At 30.0% G+C, this 16082-nt stretch overlaps 2 protein-coding genes and 1 pseudogene across 2 annotated transcripts; all 3 read left to right on the forward strand.

Annotated features, from left to right (window-relative positions):
- Positions 1 to 1939: 1939 nt before the first annotated feature.
- LOC145134713 (protein LURP-one-related 10-like) lies at positions 1940 to 6193 on the forward strand. Its single transcript, XM_079069554.1, has 5 exons — positions 1940 to 2146; positions 2309 to 2428; positions 4594 to 4918; positions 5017 to 5247; positions 5380 to 6193. Exons 3-5 carry the CDS (start codon positions 4685 to 4687, stop codon positions 5554 to 5556), a joined length of 642 nt encoding a protein of 213 aa, XP_078925680.1. The 5' UTR covers positions 1940 to 2146; positions 2309 to 2428; positions 4594 to 4684; the 3' UTR covers positions 5557 to 6193.
- A 4876-nt stretch (positions 6194 to 11069) lies between these two features.
- Positions 11070 to 12006, forward strand: LOC145133481 (protein LURP-one-related 15-like). The gene is made up of 3 exons (XM_079068414.1): positions 11070 to 11112; positions 11214 to 11471; positions 11617 to 12006. The coding sequence occupies exons 1-3, from the start codon at positions 11101 to 11103 to the stop codon at positions 11785 to 11787; spliced, it is 441 nt and encodes a 146-aa protein (XP_078924540.1). The 5' UTR covers positions 11070 to 11100; the 3' UTR covers positions 11788 to 12006.
- Positions 12007 to 12634: 628 nt separating this feature from the next.
- Positions 12635 to 13610, forward strand: LOC145131251 (protein LURP-one-related 10 pseudogene; annotated as a pseudogene).
- The last annotated feature ends 2472 nt before the right edge of the window (positions 13611 to 16082 follow it).

A 16082-nucleotide genomic window follows, 5' to 3' on the forward strand; every position in this document is an offset into this window, starting at 1 on the left:
CGAAAAATAATTCAGTGACCAAATGTAAACATTTAATAAAATATGTTACACTAAGTCATTATATTTTTTTCTTTTTTTGTATTACATCCTAAGTCGACTTGTCAATAAGACCGGTTTAGAATGAATACTTTTTCATCTTTGAAAGTATGGCCTAACCATTATACAATATTTAAATTATACAATTTTAGTATGTGCCACAAATCAAAAAAGATAAATGCCTAATATAACAAGAATTATTATACATAATATTCAAAAGGGAAAATGACATAAAAGCCCTTAAGTTTTCACAAAAATGTCGGTTTTACCCTTGGACTTGTTTTATGTCCAGTAAATCCCGAAGTTTTGTTTAATTTGTTCATTTTTACCCTTGTAGCCGGTTTCTAGGTAACCTACCGGTTACCTAGGTTACCTAATGTCAGTAAAGCCCTTGAATTTTCAAAAATGTTCAGATTTACCTTTAAGTTTTTCAAAAATGTTCGGATTTACCCTTACCTTGATTATTATTTTGATTATTATTATTATTATTATTATTATTATTATTATTATTATTATTATTATTATTATTATTATTATTACTATTACTATTATTATTATTATTATTATTATTATTATTATTATTATTATTACATTTTTAATTGTATAAAAATATTTTTTACATACATTTTTAAATGAATAAAAACTTTTCATACGTTTTTAATACATTTTTATACATATTATTATTATTATTATTATTATTATTATTATTGTTTTTATTATTATTATTATTATTATTATTATTATTATTATTATTATTATTATTATTATTTTTAATACATTTTTAAATGTATAAAAATATTTTATACACACATTTTTAAAAATATATTTATTTGTATTTAGTAGGTATAAGTATAAATATATATTTATTTCATATAAAAATATATTATATACATATAAATATAAAAATACATATTTATATGGTTTATATTATATAAAAGATATAATTATATGTATTTGTACACATTTTTAAAACACTCGATTACAGATAAGATTTAGTATACAATTTGAAAAAACCTCTATTATTCAACTATATTAGGTTAATATTGAGTAGATAACAATAAATGATCAACAAATAACACTCGTAAATGAAAAATACATAATATAATGAAAAAAACCTTCGACAAAAACATTTGATCACTGTAAAAATTAAGTATTATCAACTTAAAATCATTCATTAACTATTTTTATCTCAAAAATTGATAACGAAATGTCAAATACAAGTGTAAACTTCATTTATGTTTGTTGTAAGTTCACAAAAAAGATCAAGAAATGCATCATTTTTTATATTGATCTGAAGCATTTGTTTTTGCAAAATCAATCATTGACGACATTTTTTAGTTTATCAAGCTTTTTCTGTTCGATTCAACAATTATAGATGAAGATTTAGGGTTTTCAAATGTATATAAATACTAAATACAAGTACATATATTTTTTAAAATATATTTATATTAGTAAAAATATTTTTATACATTTAAAAATGTGTGTATAAAATATTTTTATACATTTAAAAATGTATGTATAAAATATTTTTATATAATTAAAAATGTATTAATAATAATAATAATAATAATAATTACAACAACAATCAATGTAAGGGTAAATCCGAACATTTTTGAAAAATTTAAGGATAAATCTGAACATTTTTGAAAATTCAAGGGCTTTACTGGCATTAGGTAACCGGTAGGTTACCTGAAAACCGGCTACAAGGGTAAAAATGAACAAATTAAACAAAACTTCGGGCTTTACCGGACATAAAATACGTCCAAGGGTAAAACCCACATTTTTGTGAAAACTCAAGAGTTTTTATCTCATTTTCCCTATTCAAAGTCAAGTATAATAAAAAATTACATTTTTGTTGCAGGTTTTCAAGTCAGGTTATATACTCATCAGGTTTTGAAGTAATTTGATTTTGTGTGTACTTTGCCTTGCTAGCTCGTTAATATTATCTCCGCCTTTATTCTTTACTTCACAAGGGAACAAATTCCAATTGTTAAAACATTTCGATTTGCTAATGTTATCATTGATTCTCTCTCCAGCTAACATTCTTGACCTAGATTCTTCTGGATTTCAGTATAAATGGATGTTTTAGAGCTTCTCTCTAATCACTCAGGTTTGTTATTGTTTTGATTTCTACATGTATTTGGTTTATGATCTTCATCGTCTCTAATTATATGGTTTCCAATCATCATCTGCGTTTCAATTTCTCTATTGATTTTATTTTTGATATCCTTTCTCTGCGTTTCAACTTTATCTGTTGCATGTTCTTTGTCAGACAACAATCGGAGAACTGGTGTACATCATAAGGTTTTGTTTTCTACTTTTAGTTTGCGTTTTTCAATCATCATTCCACTATAACCAGTTCATTTCGATGGAATCAATCTCTCTGGAACAGGTAACTGACTTGAAATCCCTAATTCAATGTTCTTTGCTCCGAGTTCTCTCTTTTTTCTTGTTTAGTTCTTCTTGGAAATGATTTAGCCATGAACTATTAATGTTTTCATGATTTGTATGCAATTACAGAAGAAATCCATGGTTGTAAAAAGGGTAAAAGTGTCATCTTCTGCATAAACAGAGTGACCACTCCTTAAAAGGAATTTTAGTAAAAATTGTTTTGTAGCTTCTTTAACTTTATGTCATTTAATATTCTTCTCTTTTGGTGCTAATAAACATTTCAAATTATTTATAATTACAGGAGTGTCTGAAAGCTAAAAGAAAGAAACCGACTTAAAATGGCTTACATGTTCACTCCTTAGATTATTAAAGCAATCAGAAAAACTGTATCAGATGCTTAAGAATACTAGTTATACATTTGTTTTGATTAGTTAATGTCCAGTGTTTGCTACTTTCAAAATACTGTATTTTGTTTATTTGTTTGTTTTTTATATACATATACATTGAGTATATATGCATGGATAAATATTGTATTTTGTTTGTGGTTGTTATATATCATAATGATAGGATCTAAGGTTTTCTTGAAAAGTGAACATATGGTCATGAATTAAGGATATAGAATTTACAAAATGAGTTATGCAAGAAAGCACTATCAGATGAAAAATGGAAGAAAATACAGCATGATTTAAACGAATCTGTGAGCAAAATCCCTTTTCTATTTATTTGTGGATATATAATATATTTTCTATCTTTTAAATGTGATTTGAAAGTATATTTCTCTTACAAACTGGTTGATGTTGATATGTTGAATAAATTAAGTTCACAACAAAGACATTTAGGTGCCGAAGAACTTGATGATCTTAGAGGAAGGTACATAAGAAGATTAATTGTTCTAATTATTCATCATACAACTTTATACCAATAATCACACCATCTGGGTTCTCCCAACACAAGAGTGACCTGCAAAAAAAACAAAAATCATAGGCCACCTAGATTTTTGCAGGTATTCATCTGCGAAAATTTAAAAAAAAAATAAAAAAAATTCACAATTCACATAGATTTTTGTAAACATTATGGCTATTATGGTCATTTTTCTGATTTTTTTTCTAATGTGTAGAAAAACTTTAGAAAAGTGGCTATAATGGTCATTTCCTCTAAAGATAATATAATCTGTGTAACAATGACAAAAGTCGCAATAAAAAATATATATGAACAATTGAATAAAAACATTAAATAAAAAAATTAAGACGAAATACACAATATTGACCTAATCGCATAAACGATTTGAGTACTTTATTTGTTATTTTAATTTAATTAGTCATGTTTGTGATTATCTATTTATTGTTTGTGGATTTGAGTACTTCATTTTGATTAGTCATGTTTGCGATTATCTATTTATTGTTTGTGTTGGTCAATGTCAACAACATTAATAAAATATGTCAAAAGGCAATTTCATTTATTTTTTTAAACTTTCTATTACGTCAATATAAATTTTCAATTTATTTGAGGCATTTCTCAGTTAGGATAAAAATATAAATTAATTAGACTAAATATAACACTCAAAAGAACTTGTTCATACATGTAAAATCGTCGAATATTGTTTATTTTATATTCTTAATATTTATTTATAACTAATTATGTCACTAAGCAATATAAAATAAGTAGAAAATAAAGTTCAGAAATCAAAAATGAAACAAAATATCTTTTATTTTGTTTTCAATTAATCATAGAAATATAAATTATTTAGACAAGATAATTCAATACACCTATCCAATTGAGTGATAATAATTAAACAAATATAAAACGTATGTTCTTTAACTTATTTCTAGTACTAGTATCCCTTACTTATACTCTTTGCTAATTAAGATGTGCTATAATATTAGCCATCTAAAATTTAAAAAATAAACATAAATTAAGTCCAAATGCCCTATACAGATAATCTAAGACCAATTAAATATATGACATTAAGTATCCATACAACATCGACTTTTCTCATAGTAAAAACAATAAGCCTTGTTATATCGACCTTTTTTACAAATACCCACTGAAGAATACAATCATGTAAATGTTCATGACATTTACAAAGTAAGAGTTTAGACTAGACTTTGTCAATACATTTCCGTGTTGAGCTGTACACTTTTACTGACAAACTTCCTAACCCGATAGAAGCAATCCGTCATCATGGAGATCTTATTTAAAGCCTTTCAAAAACTCATCCTCTCCATCAAGAACGATCTGATCACTGTGTGTATTGATCATGGCTCAACCAAGCTATGCACCTTTATTCTCTCCAGTTTCTGTGATAGGGTCACAGTTCATGGTACCATATCAATTTGATATGATAGTTGATATAAATTCAAGCGGAAACCTTGTGATCACAGATATTAACCATAAAATCATGCTCAAAGTGAAACCATGCGACTCATCCTTCCATCTTCAGCGAGTGCTGCTCGATGTTTATGACAAACCCATCTGCATGATCCGAGAGAAGGTGACTTTAAGTTCATATTTATAATTCTTTGGTTTGTTCAGGAAGTTTGATGTTAAATTCACAATTGAAAATTAATGGACTGCATATTTTTTTTTCAGATCATGAGTGAGCATAATCGATGGAATGTGTTTAGGGGTGATAGTAAAAGCAAATCGGATATAATATTTAGCACAAAGACACCTGGCATGATCCAGTCTAAGACCAGTGTACATGTGTTCTTAGCAAACAAAGCCAGTAGTAAAGATGTTTGTGATTTCAAGATCAAAGGAAGCTGGTCGAAGAAAACCTGCACTGTCTATATAGGAGATACTTCAACAACAATCGCCCAAGTAATTTTCATAACTTTTAGTTTGTTTTCCGGTAGGTTTCCATGTTTTCAGTTATGTGTGTATAACTGAAAAGATATAAGTTCATAAACTTAAACGACGAGCTGAAACTAATTAATAGACTTATTCTTGTAGATGTATAAAACGCAATCACGGGAGAATGGGGAGTACGTTAAGGACAAATTCATGGTGACAATTTATCCCAATGTCGATTATGCTTTTGTGATGACACTTGTAGCGATCGTTGAGGCTATGAAAAGCTCCAACACAGATGAAGTTGTTGAGGAAGTTATTGGTTCACTTTTTCCTTAGTCATATCAGTTGCATTCTCTGTTCCTAAATTCCTGACTGGATTGTATTATATAATTCTTGAGTTTTCTTATGGGTTTTTAGCCATAGGGAAGGCCCTTCCTTTTTGACACAGATGATATATATGAAGATTGCAAGAATCAAGGATGGAAACCAAATCGATTCAAATCCCTGGCTGTAACATCAAGACTGCCTTTAAAATCAAAAATCGTCTTTCATCCAACTCACTAATCAGAAACGTCTTTCAATAATCACAATCTAATGTCTTTTATAAACGATCATAAGCCATGTAATTCGAGTTATGGAGGCCATATTCTCATTGGTGGTGGTTGTTTTTCCGAAGTGTTGTGATACTGATTGATGTTGGGTTGTTTTTCCGAAGTGTGATTTTTGATTTTTCTATGAGCTTAGATATCATATTATCAAGGGGGTGCAGGATGGTATTGTTTGGGTGTTTTTATTGACTATATGTAATATGTAAAGTGTATTTGGTTGTGGTTTTGCGATCCTCTACTTCACGTTGATAATCATGGGTGGGGAATTTATTCTCTTTGTATTTTTGTTGGTCCCAAGTAGCTGCTGGCATTGGTGTTTTATATTATTGTTGCTGTTCAAAAAAAAAAAGATATAGTTTCTAATTTTTCAATGTGTAAAAACACATGGTGTGTGTGTGGCTCGTAAAAAGAATGGGGGAGAAAGAGGTTACGGTTAAACTGATACATGATATGGAATTCTCATTATAGTATATTACTAGATGAAATCAAAAATTAAAATTTTGTTATATATATATATATATATATATATATATATATATATATATATATATATATATATATATATATATATATATATACTAGTGGTGTACCTGCGCAAAGCGGCGGGGTCGAATAGTTTATTTCGGCAATTAGTTTCATTCAAAAACATGTTATATTTTATGGAACATATTATGGGTGACAAATATTTTTCCTTTAAACATATTACTTTTGGTAATTAGTTTACTTTTGAAAATATTTCATATTCTAAGGAACACACAAATGACAGGTGGTTAGTAGTCTCTTTTCATCGAATAGTTATATTTTTGTGATTATTTTCCCAAACACATTTGTATTATGAAATAACCACATGCAATGTGGCAATACCTGCACAATGCTATGGCGACGAATATGTAAGAGAATTGCAATTTATGTATTTGAGATGTTTTAAATTGGTTTTTTCATTTTTTTGTTGGATTGATTAATCTTATGGTAAACTCTTTAACTCTCTGGTTTGGTTTGTGTTCATGACTTATGTCAAGCAAGACTAACTAAAAAATTGATAAGTCAAATATATTAATTTTTATATCTAATTTGATTTCTATGAATTTTGTTTCGTGAGTATGGACTCCGAAAGAGGATTAAAATGGATTGAAGAAATCAAAAGTCATTTGTATAGATCTAACAATTTTTTATAATAAGTCATCACCTGATGATTATGACCAATAATCCCAACTCTAATATACTTTTTTAAAACGTTGATCTTTAATTATTACTTATCAAAAACGAAATTAATCTACTTTTACAAAATCATGTGATATGATCCTTATTGGTTGTTTAATTTTTTTTCGCTTTCTTGCTTAGAAAATGTCATTAAAGAAAATTAATATTAACAATCTTTTTACAAATATTATAGAAGCTCACCTTGTATTTTTATACAATCTGATTTTTAAGTTATTAAAATCAATATTTATTATAACATTTCTTTATACACTATAGAGATATCTATAATTTTGAAACTTAAGGTGGTATTTGTAAATAATTTCAACTTGACAATGATTCAAAGATACAACACATTCGACCAAATTCATATTTTCATATAAAGGGGTATCCGTGCGATTGCGGACGCCGAATAGATTTTTTGACGTATAGTTTCATGTCGGTAATTACTATGCTTTCAGAGGACACCAGATAGTTTCTTTTCGAGGATTAATTTTTTTTTGCTAAACACGTGATATTCATTGAAATATTAGAAAGACGCTCGGTGGACGCATTTTTAATGATCAATTTTAAATTTGTCGGAAACATGTCATATTTATCGAAAACAAACTATTCACCCTATACCAATTTACATGGTACCGAAATTTATTTGTGGTTAACAAAATATTGTCAACCAGTTAAAGTTAATCAAACTCCATTGCACGAATATCCATTTAAAACTTTGTTCAATTATCTTTTAATACAGTCAATTTTGTGCATCAAAAGAATTCGGTTAAAATTTAATAAATGTAGGTTGGTAACTATATTCTTTGTCTACACAATTCTACTACATGAATCATTTTCAAAATTACAATTTTAATTTTTTTTAAAAAAATAAATACTATAGTTTTAAATTTTTCAGAATTCGATTAAACATAAATTATTGCAAGTTTGGCAAAAATAAATACTACAAATTTTATTTCTTTAAGGAAAACAGACATATCGTCTTGCTTATATAAAATCATCATTAATTAATTATAAATTGCATTAATTTCTAATTAATATGAATGCCTATTATTATTAAACATATTTAAAATATTTAACAAAAGAAATACCATCGTCCTTTGTATTATGATGATTCAAATTAAGATCATGAAGTGTGTGCTTCAAATGGTTTTTTACAAAGCAAAATAAATGAATAAATAAAAAATCAAAAGGATATTATCATTCGGACAAACTTCTACAATATCATATTAAAGTATCTCTTCCTCTGGTTCAATAATCTCTTCCTAACTGTCACTATAGATGAGAGCTTCACTTCCATTTTTGTTACAATAGATGCATCGCCTCCCAACAACTGACTGGTCATCGGCCATTCCCTGATTTCTGTGATCCAAAAAAAGAAAATGGTTCAACAATGTTCTCATGTTTATTTATATAATGTCATGTATTTATCCAGAAAAGAAAAAAAAGAGGGGCAATGACTAAAAAGAAAGCAGAGATGACGAAAAACTTGTCCAAAAATATCCAAGTAGTAAAAGGTGGTGTTTTATCTGCAGGTGGAAGCTTAACGCTTATGGAAATAACTACTTCTTGATTGGTAGTGTTATCATCACTTGATACTTAGCCAGTCAGAAGGCAAAGAGGATTTTTAATCCTCGAAGATAACATCTTATCCTCTCCATTGTTTTTATTAGAAGCATCAGTTCTAAGCATAGATAATGACAAAAGCTGAGAAAAATCGCTTCTTAACTTCTCTCTATTCTTCTCAACTTTTTCCTTTGCAATAGTAAAATGGTTATCACTTTTACATTCCATCATTACTTACAAACTTATTTATTATACCATTAAAAATTACTTCTTTATTGTTTCTAAGTAAATCAGTATTCATTCACTTGACAGTAGTTAAGAAAACTACTATATTCTCATTAGCAATTTCTGGATGGTACATGGTTAGGTCATGCAAACAAAAAAAATAATAACTACATAATACAAAGTACATCATAACAGGTATCAACTCACTGCAATCAAAAGAGTCCTTTCTGCTTCTTCAGTTCATTTATCCTTGATGTTAAGAATGCTAAATCACCAGAAAATTGCTCTCCCCGAAAATTTTGTCAATATAAGGAGGATGTGAATCAGGACAAGAAAATGTATTAAAGGATTAATATACAAATTCAACTGTCATCTATAGTTTCCAATAGCTCAAACAAAATGCCAAGATATAAAAATCGGAACAAAAATACAAAAATCTTCTCTATGAATTTAAGAAATATTTGAAGTATTGGAGAAATATAGTTCTCTTCAACCAATGCTCATATTCAACTATGCTTCACCAGTTAGTATTGACTCAACAGTTGTATCTATCTGCAAACGTACACCCCCCCCCCCCCCCCCCCCCTCAAACACGGTATGGTATGCTTGCATGTTTGCATTCATATAAATACAAATCAAGTAATATCAAGATTAACATTAAAACAAATGGAGGATAGAAATCATTGTTACCTTTCAGCATGTCAACATGTGAGCTGTATGATTAAACCAGCTAAAATTTCTATCCCCTAAATGTAAACGAAAACAAAAAATTTAGACACATACGCAAATAAAGAAAAACCTGAAACATCATATTCACATCTTAATCATATAAAAGGTAGAAACAATTTAGGGTTGAATTCAACATCACATACGTGCTAAGTGGTGGAAAAATAAAATCAAAAAAAGATGTCAAATCCAGATATAGAAAGATGAAAATCAAACCTGAAGACATTTTTAGATTTCTAATTCTATAGGATGAAGTTTACGGATATCGAACCCTGACGTCAATTTCAAATTTCGAACATGGATGTTCAGCAACGTCGTCCTATTTCTCTGTAAGAATAGACGACAGAGATGGCGGTGTTGACTACTCCAGTGGTGCTCATTAGTGAGGATGGTGCGATGATGGTGTGAGTTATAGCCGATGAAGATGGTGGCGAGAAGATGTTGGGTGTTTGGGGAGCTCTTAGGGTTTGAGACCATTACTTGAACTGCTTTGTTGAATTGGTGATGTTGTAATGAATAAGATCGGTATTCAGTGGATGTAGAGCACAAAAAAAAAGAATAAAGAATAAAGTGGAAGCGCAGGTAGATGCGTTGCTGAGTCGAAACATGTCTAATCCTCATCAAGAAACAAAGATCAGCAAAACCCTACCTTCTGGAGCTCAGTCCCCAGGTGGTCGAATTCACCGAGAGACCGAAACAAGTGTAAGTTGGGGTTGCGGCCGGCCAAGAGCTGGAGATAGCCAAACCAAGGGGAGTTTTGGCCCAAGCTTTTCTCATACATGAGAGCTAGCCACAGTTGGTTGAAGGCAACTATGATTGTGGATGGTGGCAACGGTTGATTGAAGACAGAAAAAAAATCTACAGTTGATGGTGATTTAAAAAGATACGAAGGATGTTGCGATGGTGTATTCTTTGGAGGAAAAAGGATATGGCAGTTTGAATCAGTCTCCCCTTCAACGTGGGCAATATTGAGGGAACGAACCAGATAGGCTGACATTTAAGGATCCAACGTAGACTTATATGAAATACCTTGTTTTTGAAATTTAATAATATTATATTGTTGTTTACTTTGTACTGTTAGCTTAATTGTTTGGACGTCTTAAAAAAATAATATTATTATATTCAATCTATTTTTAGAAAAAATTAGATTTCTTTTATAAGATAGTATATATATATATATATATATATATATATATATATATATATATATATATATATATATATATATATAAAGTTTAGGACCTATTTTTATTAAATTATACACGACCTCTAAACTCTTAACTAAGAATTAAAGTTCAAATATTAAGGTAAACCTATCTTTTTTCGTTTTTATTTTAAATATTCATGATCACATGTTATCTTATCCAATTGCAAGTATAGTATATGTTCTTTAACTTATATGTAGTATTAGTTATATTAGTTATGTCCACTACTTAATTCGGTATAAACAATTATATCTTGATATAAAATATTTGACATTAATTATCCATACACCATCATATGTTCATAAACAAAAACAGTGCTACTCGATGTTGATGACAAACCCATCGTTACAATGCGTAAGAAGGTGACTTTTAGTTCAATTTTAATACTTCTTTTTTGTTATTTGGGTTGTTTTGAAAACTTGATGCTAAATTTAACATTGAAATGGATTAATCTATCTTCCAGATCATGAGTGAACACGATAGATGGAATGTATTCAAGGGTGACAGTAAAAGCACATCAGATATGATATTTACCACAAAAGCACATCACGTGATCCAGTTTAAGACCAACGTACATGTGTTCTTGGCAAACCAAATCGGTAGTAAAGATGTTTGTGATTTCAAGATAACAGGAAGCCGGTCGAAGAAAAACTGCAGTATTTATATGGGAGATACTTCAACAATAATAGCCCAAATAATTTCCATTCATTTTAGTCTTTTAGTTTGCTTTCTAGTTGATATCCCTGTTTTCAGTTACGTGATACATATAACTGATACAAGATTAGATAAGTTCATGAAAGTATGGCTCAAGCTCAAACTAATTAATTGACTTATTCTTGTAGGTGAATAAATTGCAATCATCTGAGAATATAAAGCTCGTTAAGGACAAATTCATGATGACAATTTATCCCAATGTTGATTACGCCTTTGTGGTTACACTTATAGGGATTGTTGAGGCTATGAAAAGCTCTAACACAAAAGGTGAAGTTGCTGCTGGATCAGGGGTGGGTGCAGTTCTTGGTGCAGTTTTTTCCTAGTCATATTAGTCGCATTCTATATGACAAATTCCCTATTGATTGTATCATAGAATGATTTATAGTTTGTCCCACATATCATTTTGTTAGTTGTAATTTGTGGAGAAAAATAAAGTGTGGTTAGGATAGTTTTGACAGTTTGTATATGTGTGTAGAAGTAGTTATACAACAACCCAAAAATATCAATGATTGTGGTATAAATATGTGGAGTATCATCAAGAATGGCTTTCTCAAACCCACAAACCAAAATATATAGATCTCAGTGCACACTAAAAAATGGAGTAAATGAAAACCGAAAGAAAGAGAAAAACAATTGGTTTCATTTATGATCATGCCAATGGGAAAGTGATTTTTGTGCTACTCTAAAAAAAATTTAGGTTATGTTTGAATTGTAAATGCAAATACAAACTACTCCAATAAGTTGTCCAAACTTGTTAAACCCAATTAGCCAGTGTCCATCACAAAATTAGTTTAATGAAACACAAAATTTAGCCCACTAATTGTGAAAAATCGGAAATCTGCAACTCAGCAAACCAATCAACGTTCACGTCTCACGCACGCTGCTACCTTCGGCCTTCCTTCTTTCTGCCGGCGATTTGCCTGCAGCCGTGGGTTTTTTCCGGCGAAATCCTCCGGTGGTGAGTGATTAGTGATCAAAGTGGACGATAAAACAAGTAAGTAACAAAAACAAACTCAATTCTATTATTTATTGTAGGTGTTGACCAGTGGATGTCATTGATCAATCAAGAGACGATGTTTGACTTTGTCAAAACAGTGCCGTGTTGAGACTTGCAACGTTTCCTGACAAACTTCCTATATAAGTAATCCACCAACAGGAACAGATCTTCTTTATAAGAAACCTTTCATTCGTACTCTTAATCAAGAACGATCTACCTGTATGTATCGACGATGGCTCAACCGAGCTATGCACTATCCTCTCCAATCTCTGTGATAGGGTCTCGGTTCATGGTACCATATCAATTTGATATTATAGTTGATAGAAGTTCAAAAGGAAACCTTGTGATTACTGATACGAACCATAAAATCTTGCTCAAAGTGAAACCATGTGACGCATCTTATCAACGGGTGCTACTCGATGTTGATGACAAACCCATTGTTATGATGTGTAAGAAGGTGACTTTAAGTTCAGTTTTAACTTTTAATACTTCTTTTTTGTTCTTTGGGTTGTTTTTGAAAATCGGAAGCTACGTTTAACATTGAAATGGACTAATATATCTTCCAGATCATGAGTGAACACGATAGATGGAATGTATTCAGGGGTGACAGTAAAAGCAAATCGGACATGGTATTTACCACAAAAACACCTCACGTGATCCAGTCTAAGACCAATGTTCATGTGTTCTTGGCAAACAAAACCAATAGTAAAGATGTTTGTGATTTCAAGATAAAAGGAAGCTGGTCGAAGAGAAACTGCACTATTTATATGGGAGATACTTCAACAACTATAGCCCAAGTAATTTCCATACATATTAGTTCGTTTTCAATATTTTCTAGTAGATATCCATATTTTCAATTACGTGATATAACTGATACAAGATTTGGTAAGTCCGTGAAGGTAAAGCTCAAGCTAAGACTAATTAATTGACTTATTTTTGTAGGTGAATAAAATGCAATCATCTGAGAATATAAAGCTCATTAAGGACAAATTCATGGTGACAATTTATCCCAATGTTGATTACGCCTTTGTGGTTACACTTATAGCTATTGTTGAGGCTATGAAAAGCTCTAACACAAAAGGTGAAGTTGCTGCAGAAGTTACTGGATCAGGGGTGGCTGAAGTAATTATCGGTGCAATTTTTTCCTAGTCATATTAGTTGCATTCTCTACGCCTAAATTCCCCCTGAATTGTTTCACGGAATGATATATAGTTTGTCCCACATATCATCTTTTACCATGCCTATGGATATGGTATGATTAGCAATTAAAAAAGACATAGATCACGGATTATGGTTCCTTAATTGTGTAGGAAGATATAATCTAGCTAGGCTTATTAGTTGTAATTTGTGGAGAAAAAATAAAGTATGGTTAGGACAGTTTTGACAGTTTGTATAAATGTGTAGAAGTAGTTATATAACAACCCAAAAATATAGAAGATTGTAATATAAATATGTAGCAACTGTGCAGATGTATGTCCCCTTTTGTAATAAGTATATATGATGGTGTATTAGTATTAAACATAATTAGTAAAAAAAAAAACCGGGCTTAGCCTAGGGTCGGCCTTTTTTTCGTATTGTGTTATAACAAATTTCACAAAGATTACCGGAATACGTTGTGTATAATTCAAAGAAAAGTTTTTTTGTTTGGTGCGATATTTTAGATTGAAAAGAGTTTTTTACCTTTTCCCGGCCTTTGATTCCCCTTAATCATAAAGGGTCCGATTAAGAATTTAAGCATTTAAAAAATCAGATGACATTATGTTTTTATTTGATATATAAAATCACTTTTTATACTCAACCCTCTATAGCAGCCAAATAAGTGTTAACTACCACAAAAGAAGGGTCCGATTAAGAATTTAAGCATTTAAAAAATCTGATGACATTATGTTTTTATTTGATACATAAAATCACTCTTTATACTCAACCCTCTATAGCAGCCAAATAAGTGTTAACTACCAAAAAAGCAATTTAAAGAGTGTCCGATAAGCATCGGGGATCCCCACCCTTTCTATTTGTTGGAAATTCATCTGCTGGTTTGATTTAAAAGGTGTTTTCAGTTCCTCGATATAACACACATAATATAATCTTTTGGTGTTGCATTTGGTAAATGAAAATGCCACTTAAATACACACTACATATAACATATAATATAGTAAGTACCATTGTTGATTGGACCAGTTTCGGATCCATAATTGCAAAGCACAATAAACATAATAATCATGAGGACAGAATGAAGCTAATATAATTTCTGGTTTGGTTTTTGTCAACATATATACACACATGAAACAAAACAAATACCTTCAAAGAAATCCCAAACGTGCGAAATAATGGATTCATGTACCTTCAAAGAAATCCCACCCATAAGAAATAAGCAGCTCTATGATATGTTTAGCTTTTCCGGCAGTAGTTGTTGCAAATTTGGTTCTATCTTTTTTATCTTGTTTCACAACATCTTTGGTGTTCGGTTTCTTCTACTCAATTCATTGTTGCTGGCAACCACAAGTTGATAGGCAAGTGTGTTCCTGAACTCTGCATATGTATATCCAATTATAGCATCATACTTTCAATTTACTTATTTATATGGTATTTGCTATAAATGGTTAGATTTTTCAAAATACAATGATGTTATAAAAGAAATGCTATAATAAACAAATAATCGAAAGTATGTTGATAGTTCTTGCTACCACGACAAAACATGTACATATAATAGCCTTGATTAAGATTTTCAAAAGTAGTAATTTTTAACTTATTTTCAATATATATATATATATATATATATATATATATATATATATATATATATATATATATATATATATATATATATGTCTTAATAATCAAAAAATTAAAAACATATTGTTCTAAGGCTGGAGGGAGTGGTGCCAAGTTTGCCACAGTCCACATAGGCGCCACCTAAGATTTGCCACACTATTTCAAAAATTTGTCATTTACGGGGCATGGGTTGCCATTTTTGCAATGTTAAAAAAAATTGAAAAAAAATAAAAAAATAAAAAGAATAAAGGCATTGTGATTGGTTGGTCAAAAAGTCAAATGGAGGAAATGGGGAAGAAAGCTCGGTAAGTTATTGCCGAAAGAGTTGCCACTTTTGCCATGTTGAGGGGCACGGCGCGGTGTTTGCCGAGTTGGTTGCCGAGGTATCCGAAGTCCACACCGTCCAGCCTAATAGAAATAAAAGAATTAAGATGCTATAATAAATGAAAGTATGTTGTTACTTTTTGCCTTTAAGCACCATTACGTACACCTTGAAAAAACATCTTGTAATGGTAATAACTATAAGGTAAAAGTCAGAACATGTGACAGTTTTGTCGATAGATGTTAAGTGTATAAAAAATAAGATAATAATAAAAATTGGATTTGTATTAACAAAAAAAATATTAAGGAAAAAAAGACCAACCTCTTATTTCATGTCAATTTTTCCGAGATGTTAATTTGTTGACGATTGAGCAAATCGTTCCTTTTGAATGTGAATGTAAATCCCCGGTTATCTACTTCATCACTTCAAAGACATATCACATATGGTAAAGGTTAAATAGTTTTTTTTTACAGAGGAAAAATTATTGAATGTGAATTGGAAACTTGTAAAAAATAACTTGATGTTGG

Source organism: Lactuca virosa, chromosome 8 (genome assembly GCF_052849685.1).
Source record: "Lactuca virosa cultivar CGN04683 chromosome 8, Lactuca_virosa_CGN04683_v6, whole genome shotgun sequence".
NCBI classification, from domain to species: domain Eukaryota; kingdom Viridiplantae; phylum Streptophyta; class Magnoliopsida; order Asterales; family Asteraceae; genus Lactuca; species Lactuca virosa.

Coding starts and splice junctions, on each gene's coding strand:
- LOC145134713 (XM_079069554.1), top strand. CDS start 4,685: ATGGCTCAACCAAGCTATGCACCTTTATTCTCTCCAGTTTCTGTGATA. Junction 4,919..5,016: donor TCTGCATGATCCGAGAGAAG/GTGACTTTAAGT, acceptor TTTTTTTTTCAG/ATCATGAGTGAGCATAATCG. Junction 5,248..5,379: donor CTTCAACAACAATCGCCCAA/GTAATTTTCATA, acceptor TTATTCTTGTAG/ATGTATAAAACGCAATCACG.
- LOC145133481 (XM_079068414.1), top strand. Junction 11,472..11,616: donor CCATTCATTTTAGTCTTTTA/GTTTGCTTTCTA, acceptor CAATCATCTGAG/AATATAAAGCTCGTTAAGGA.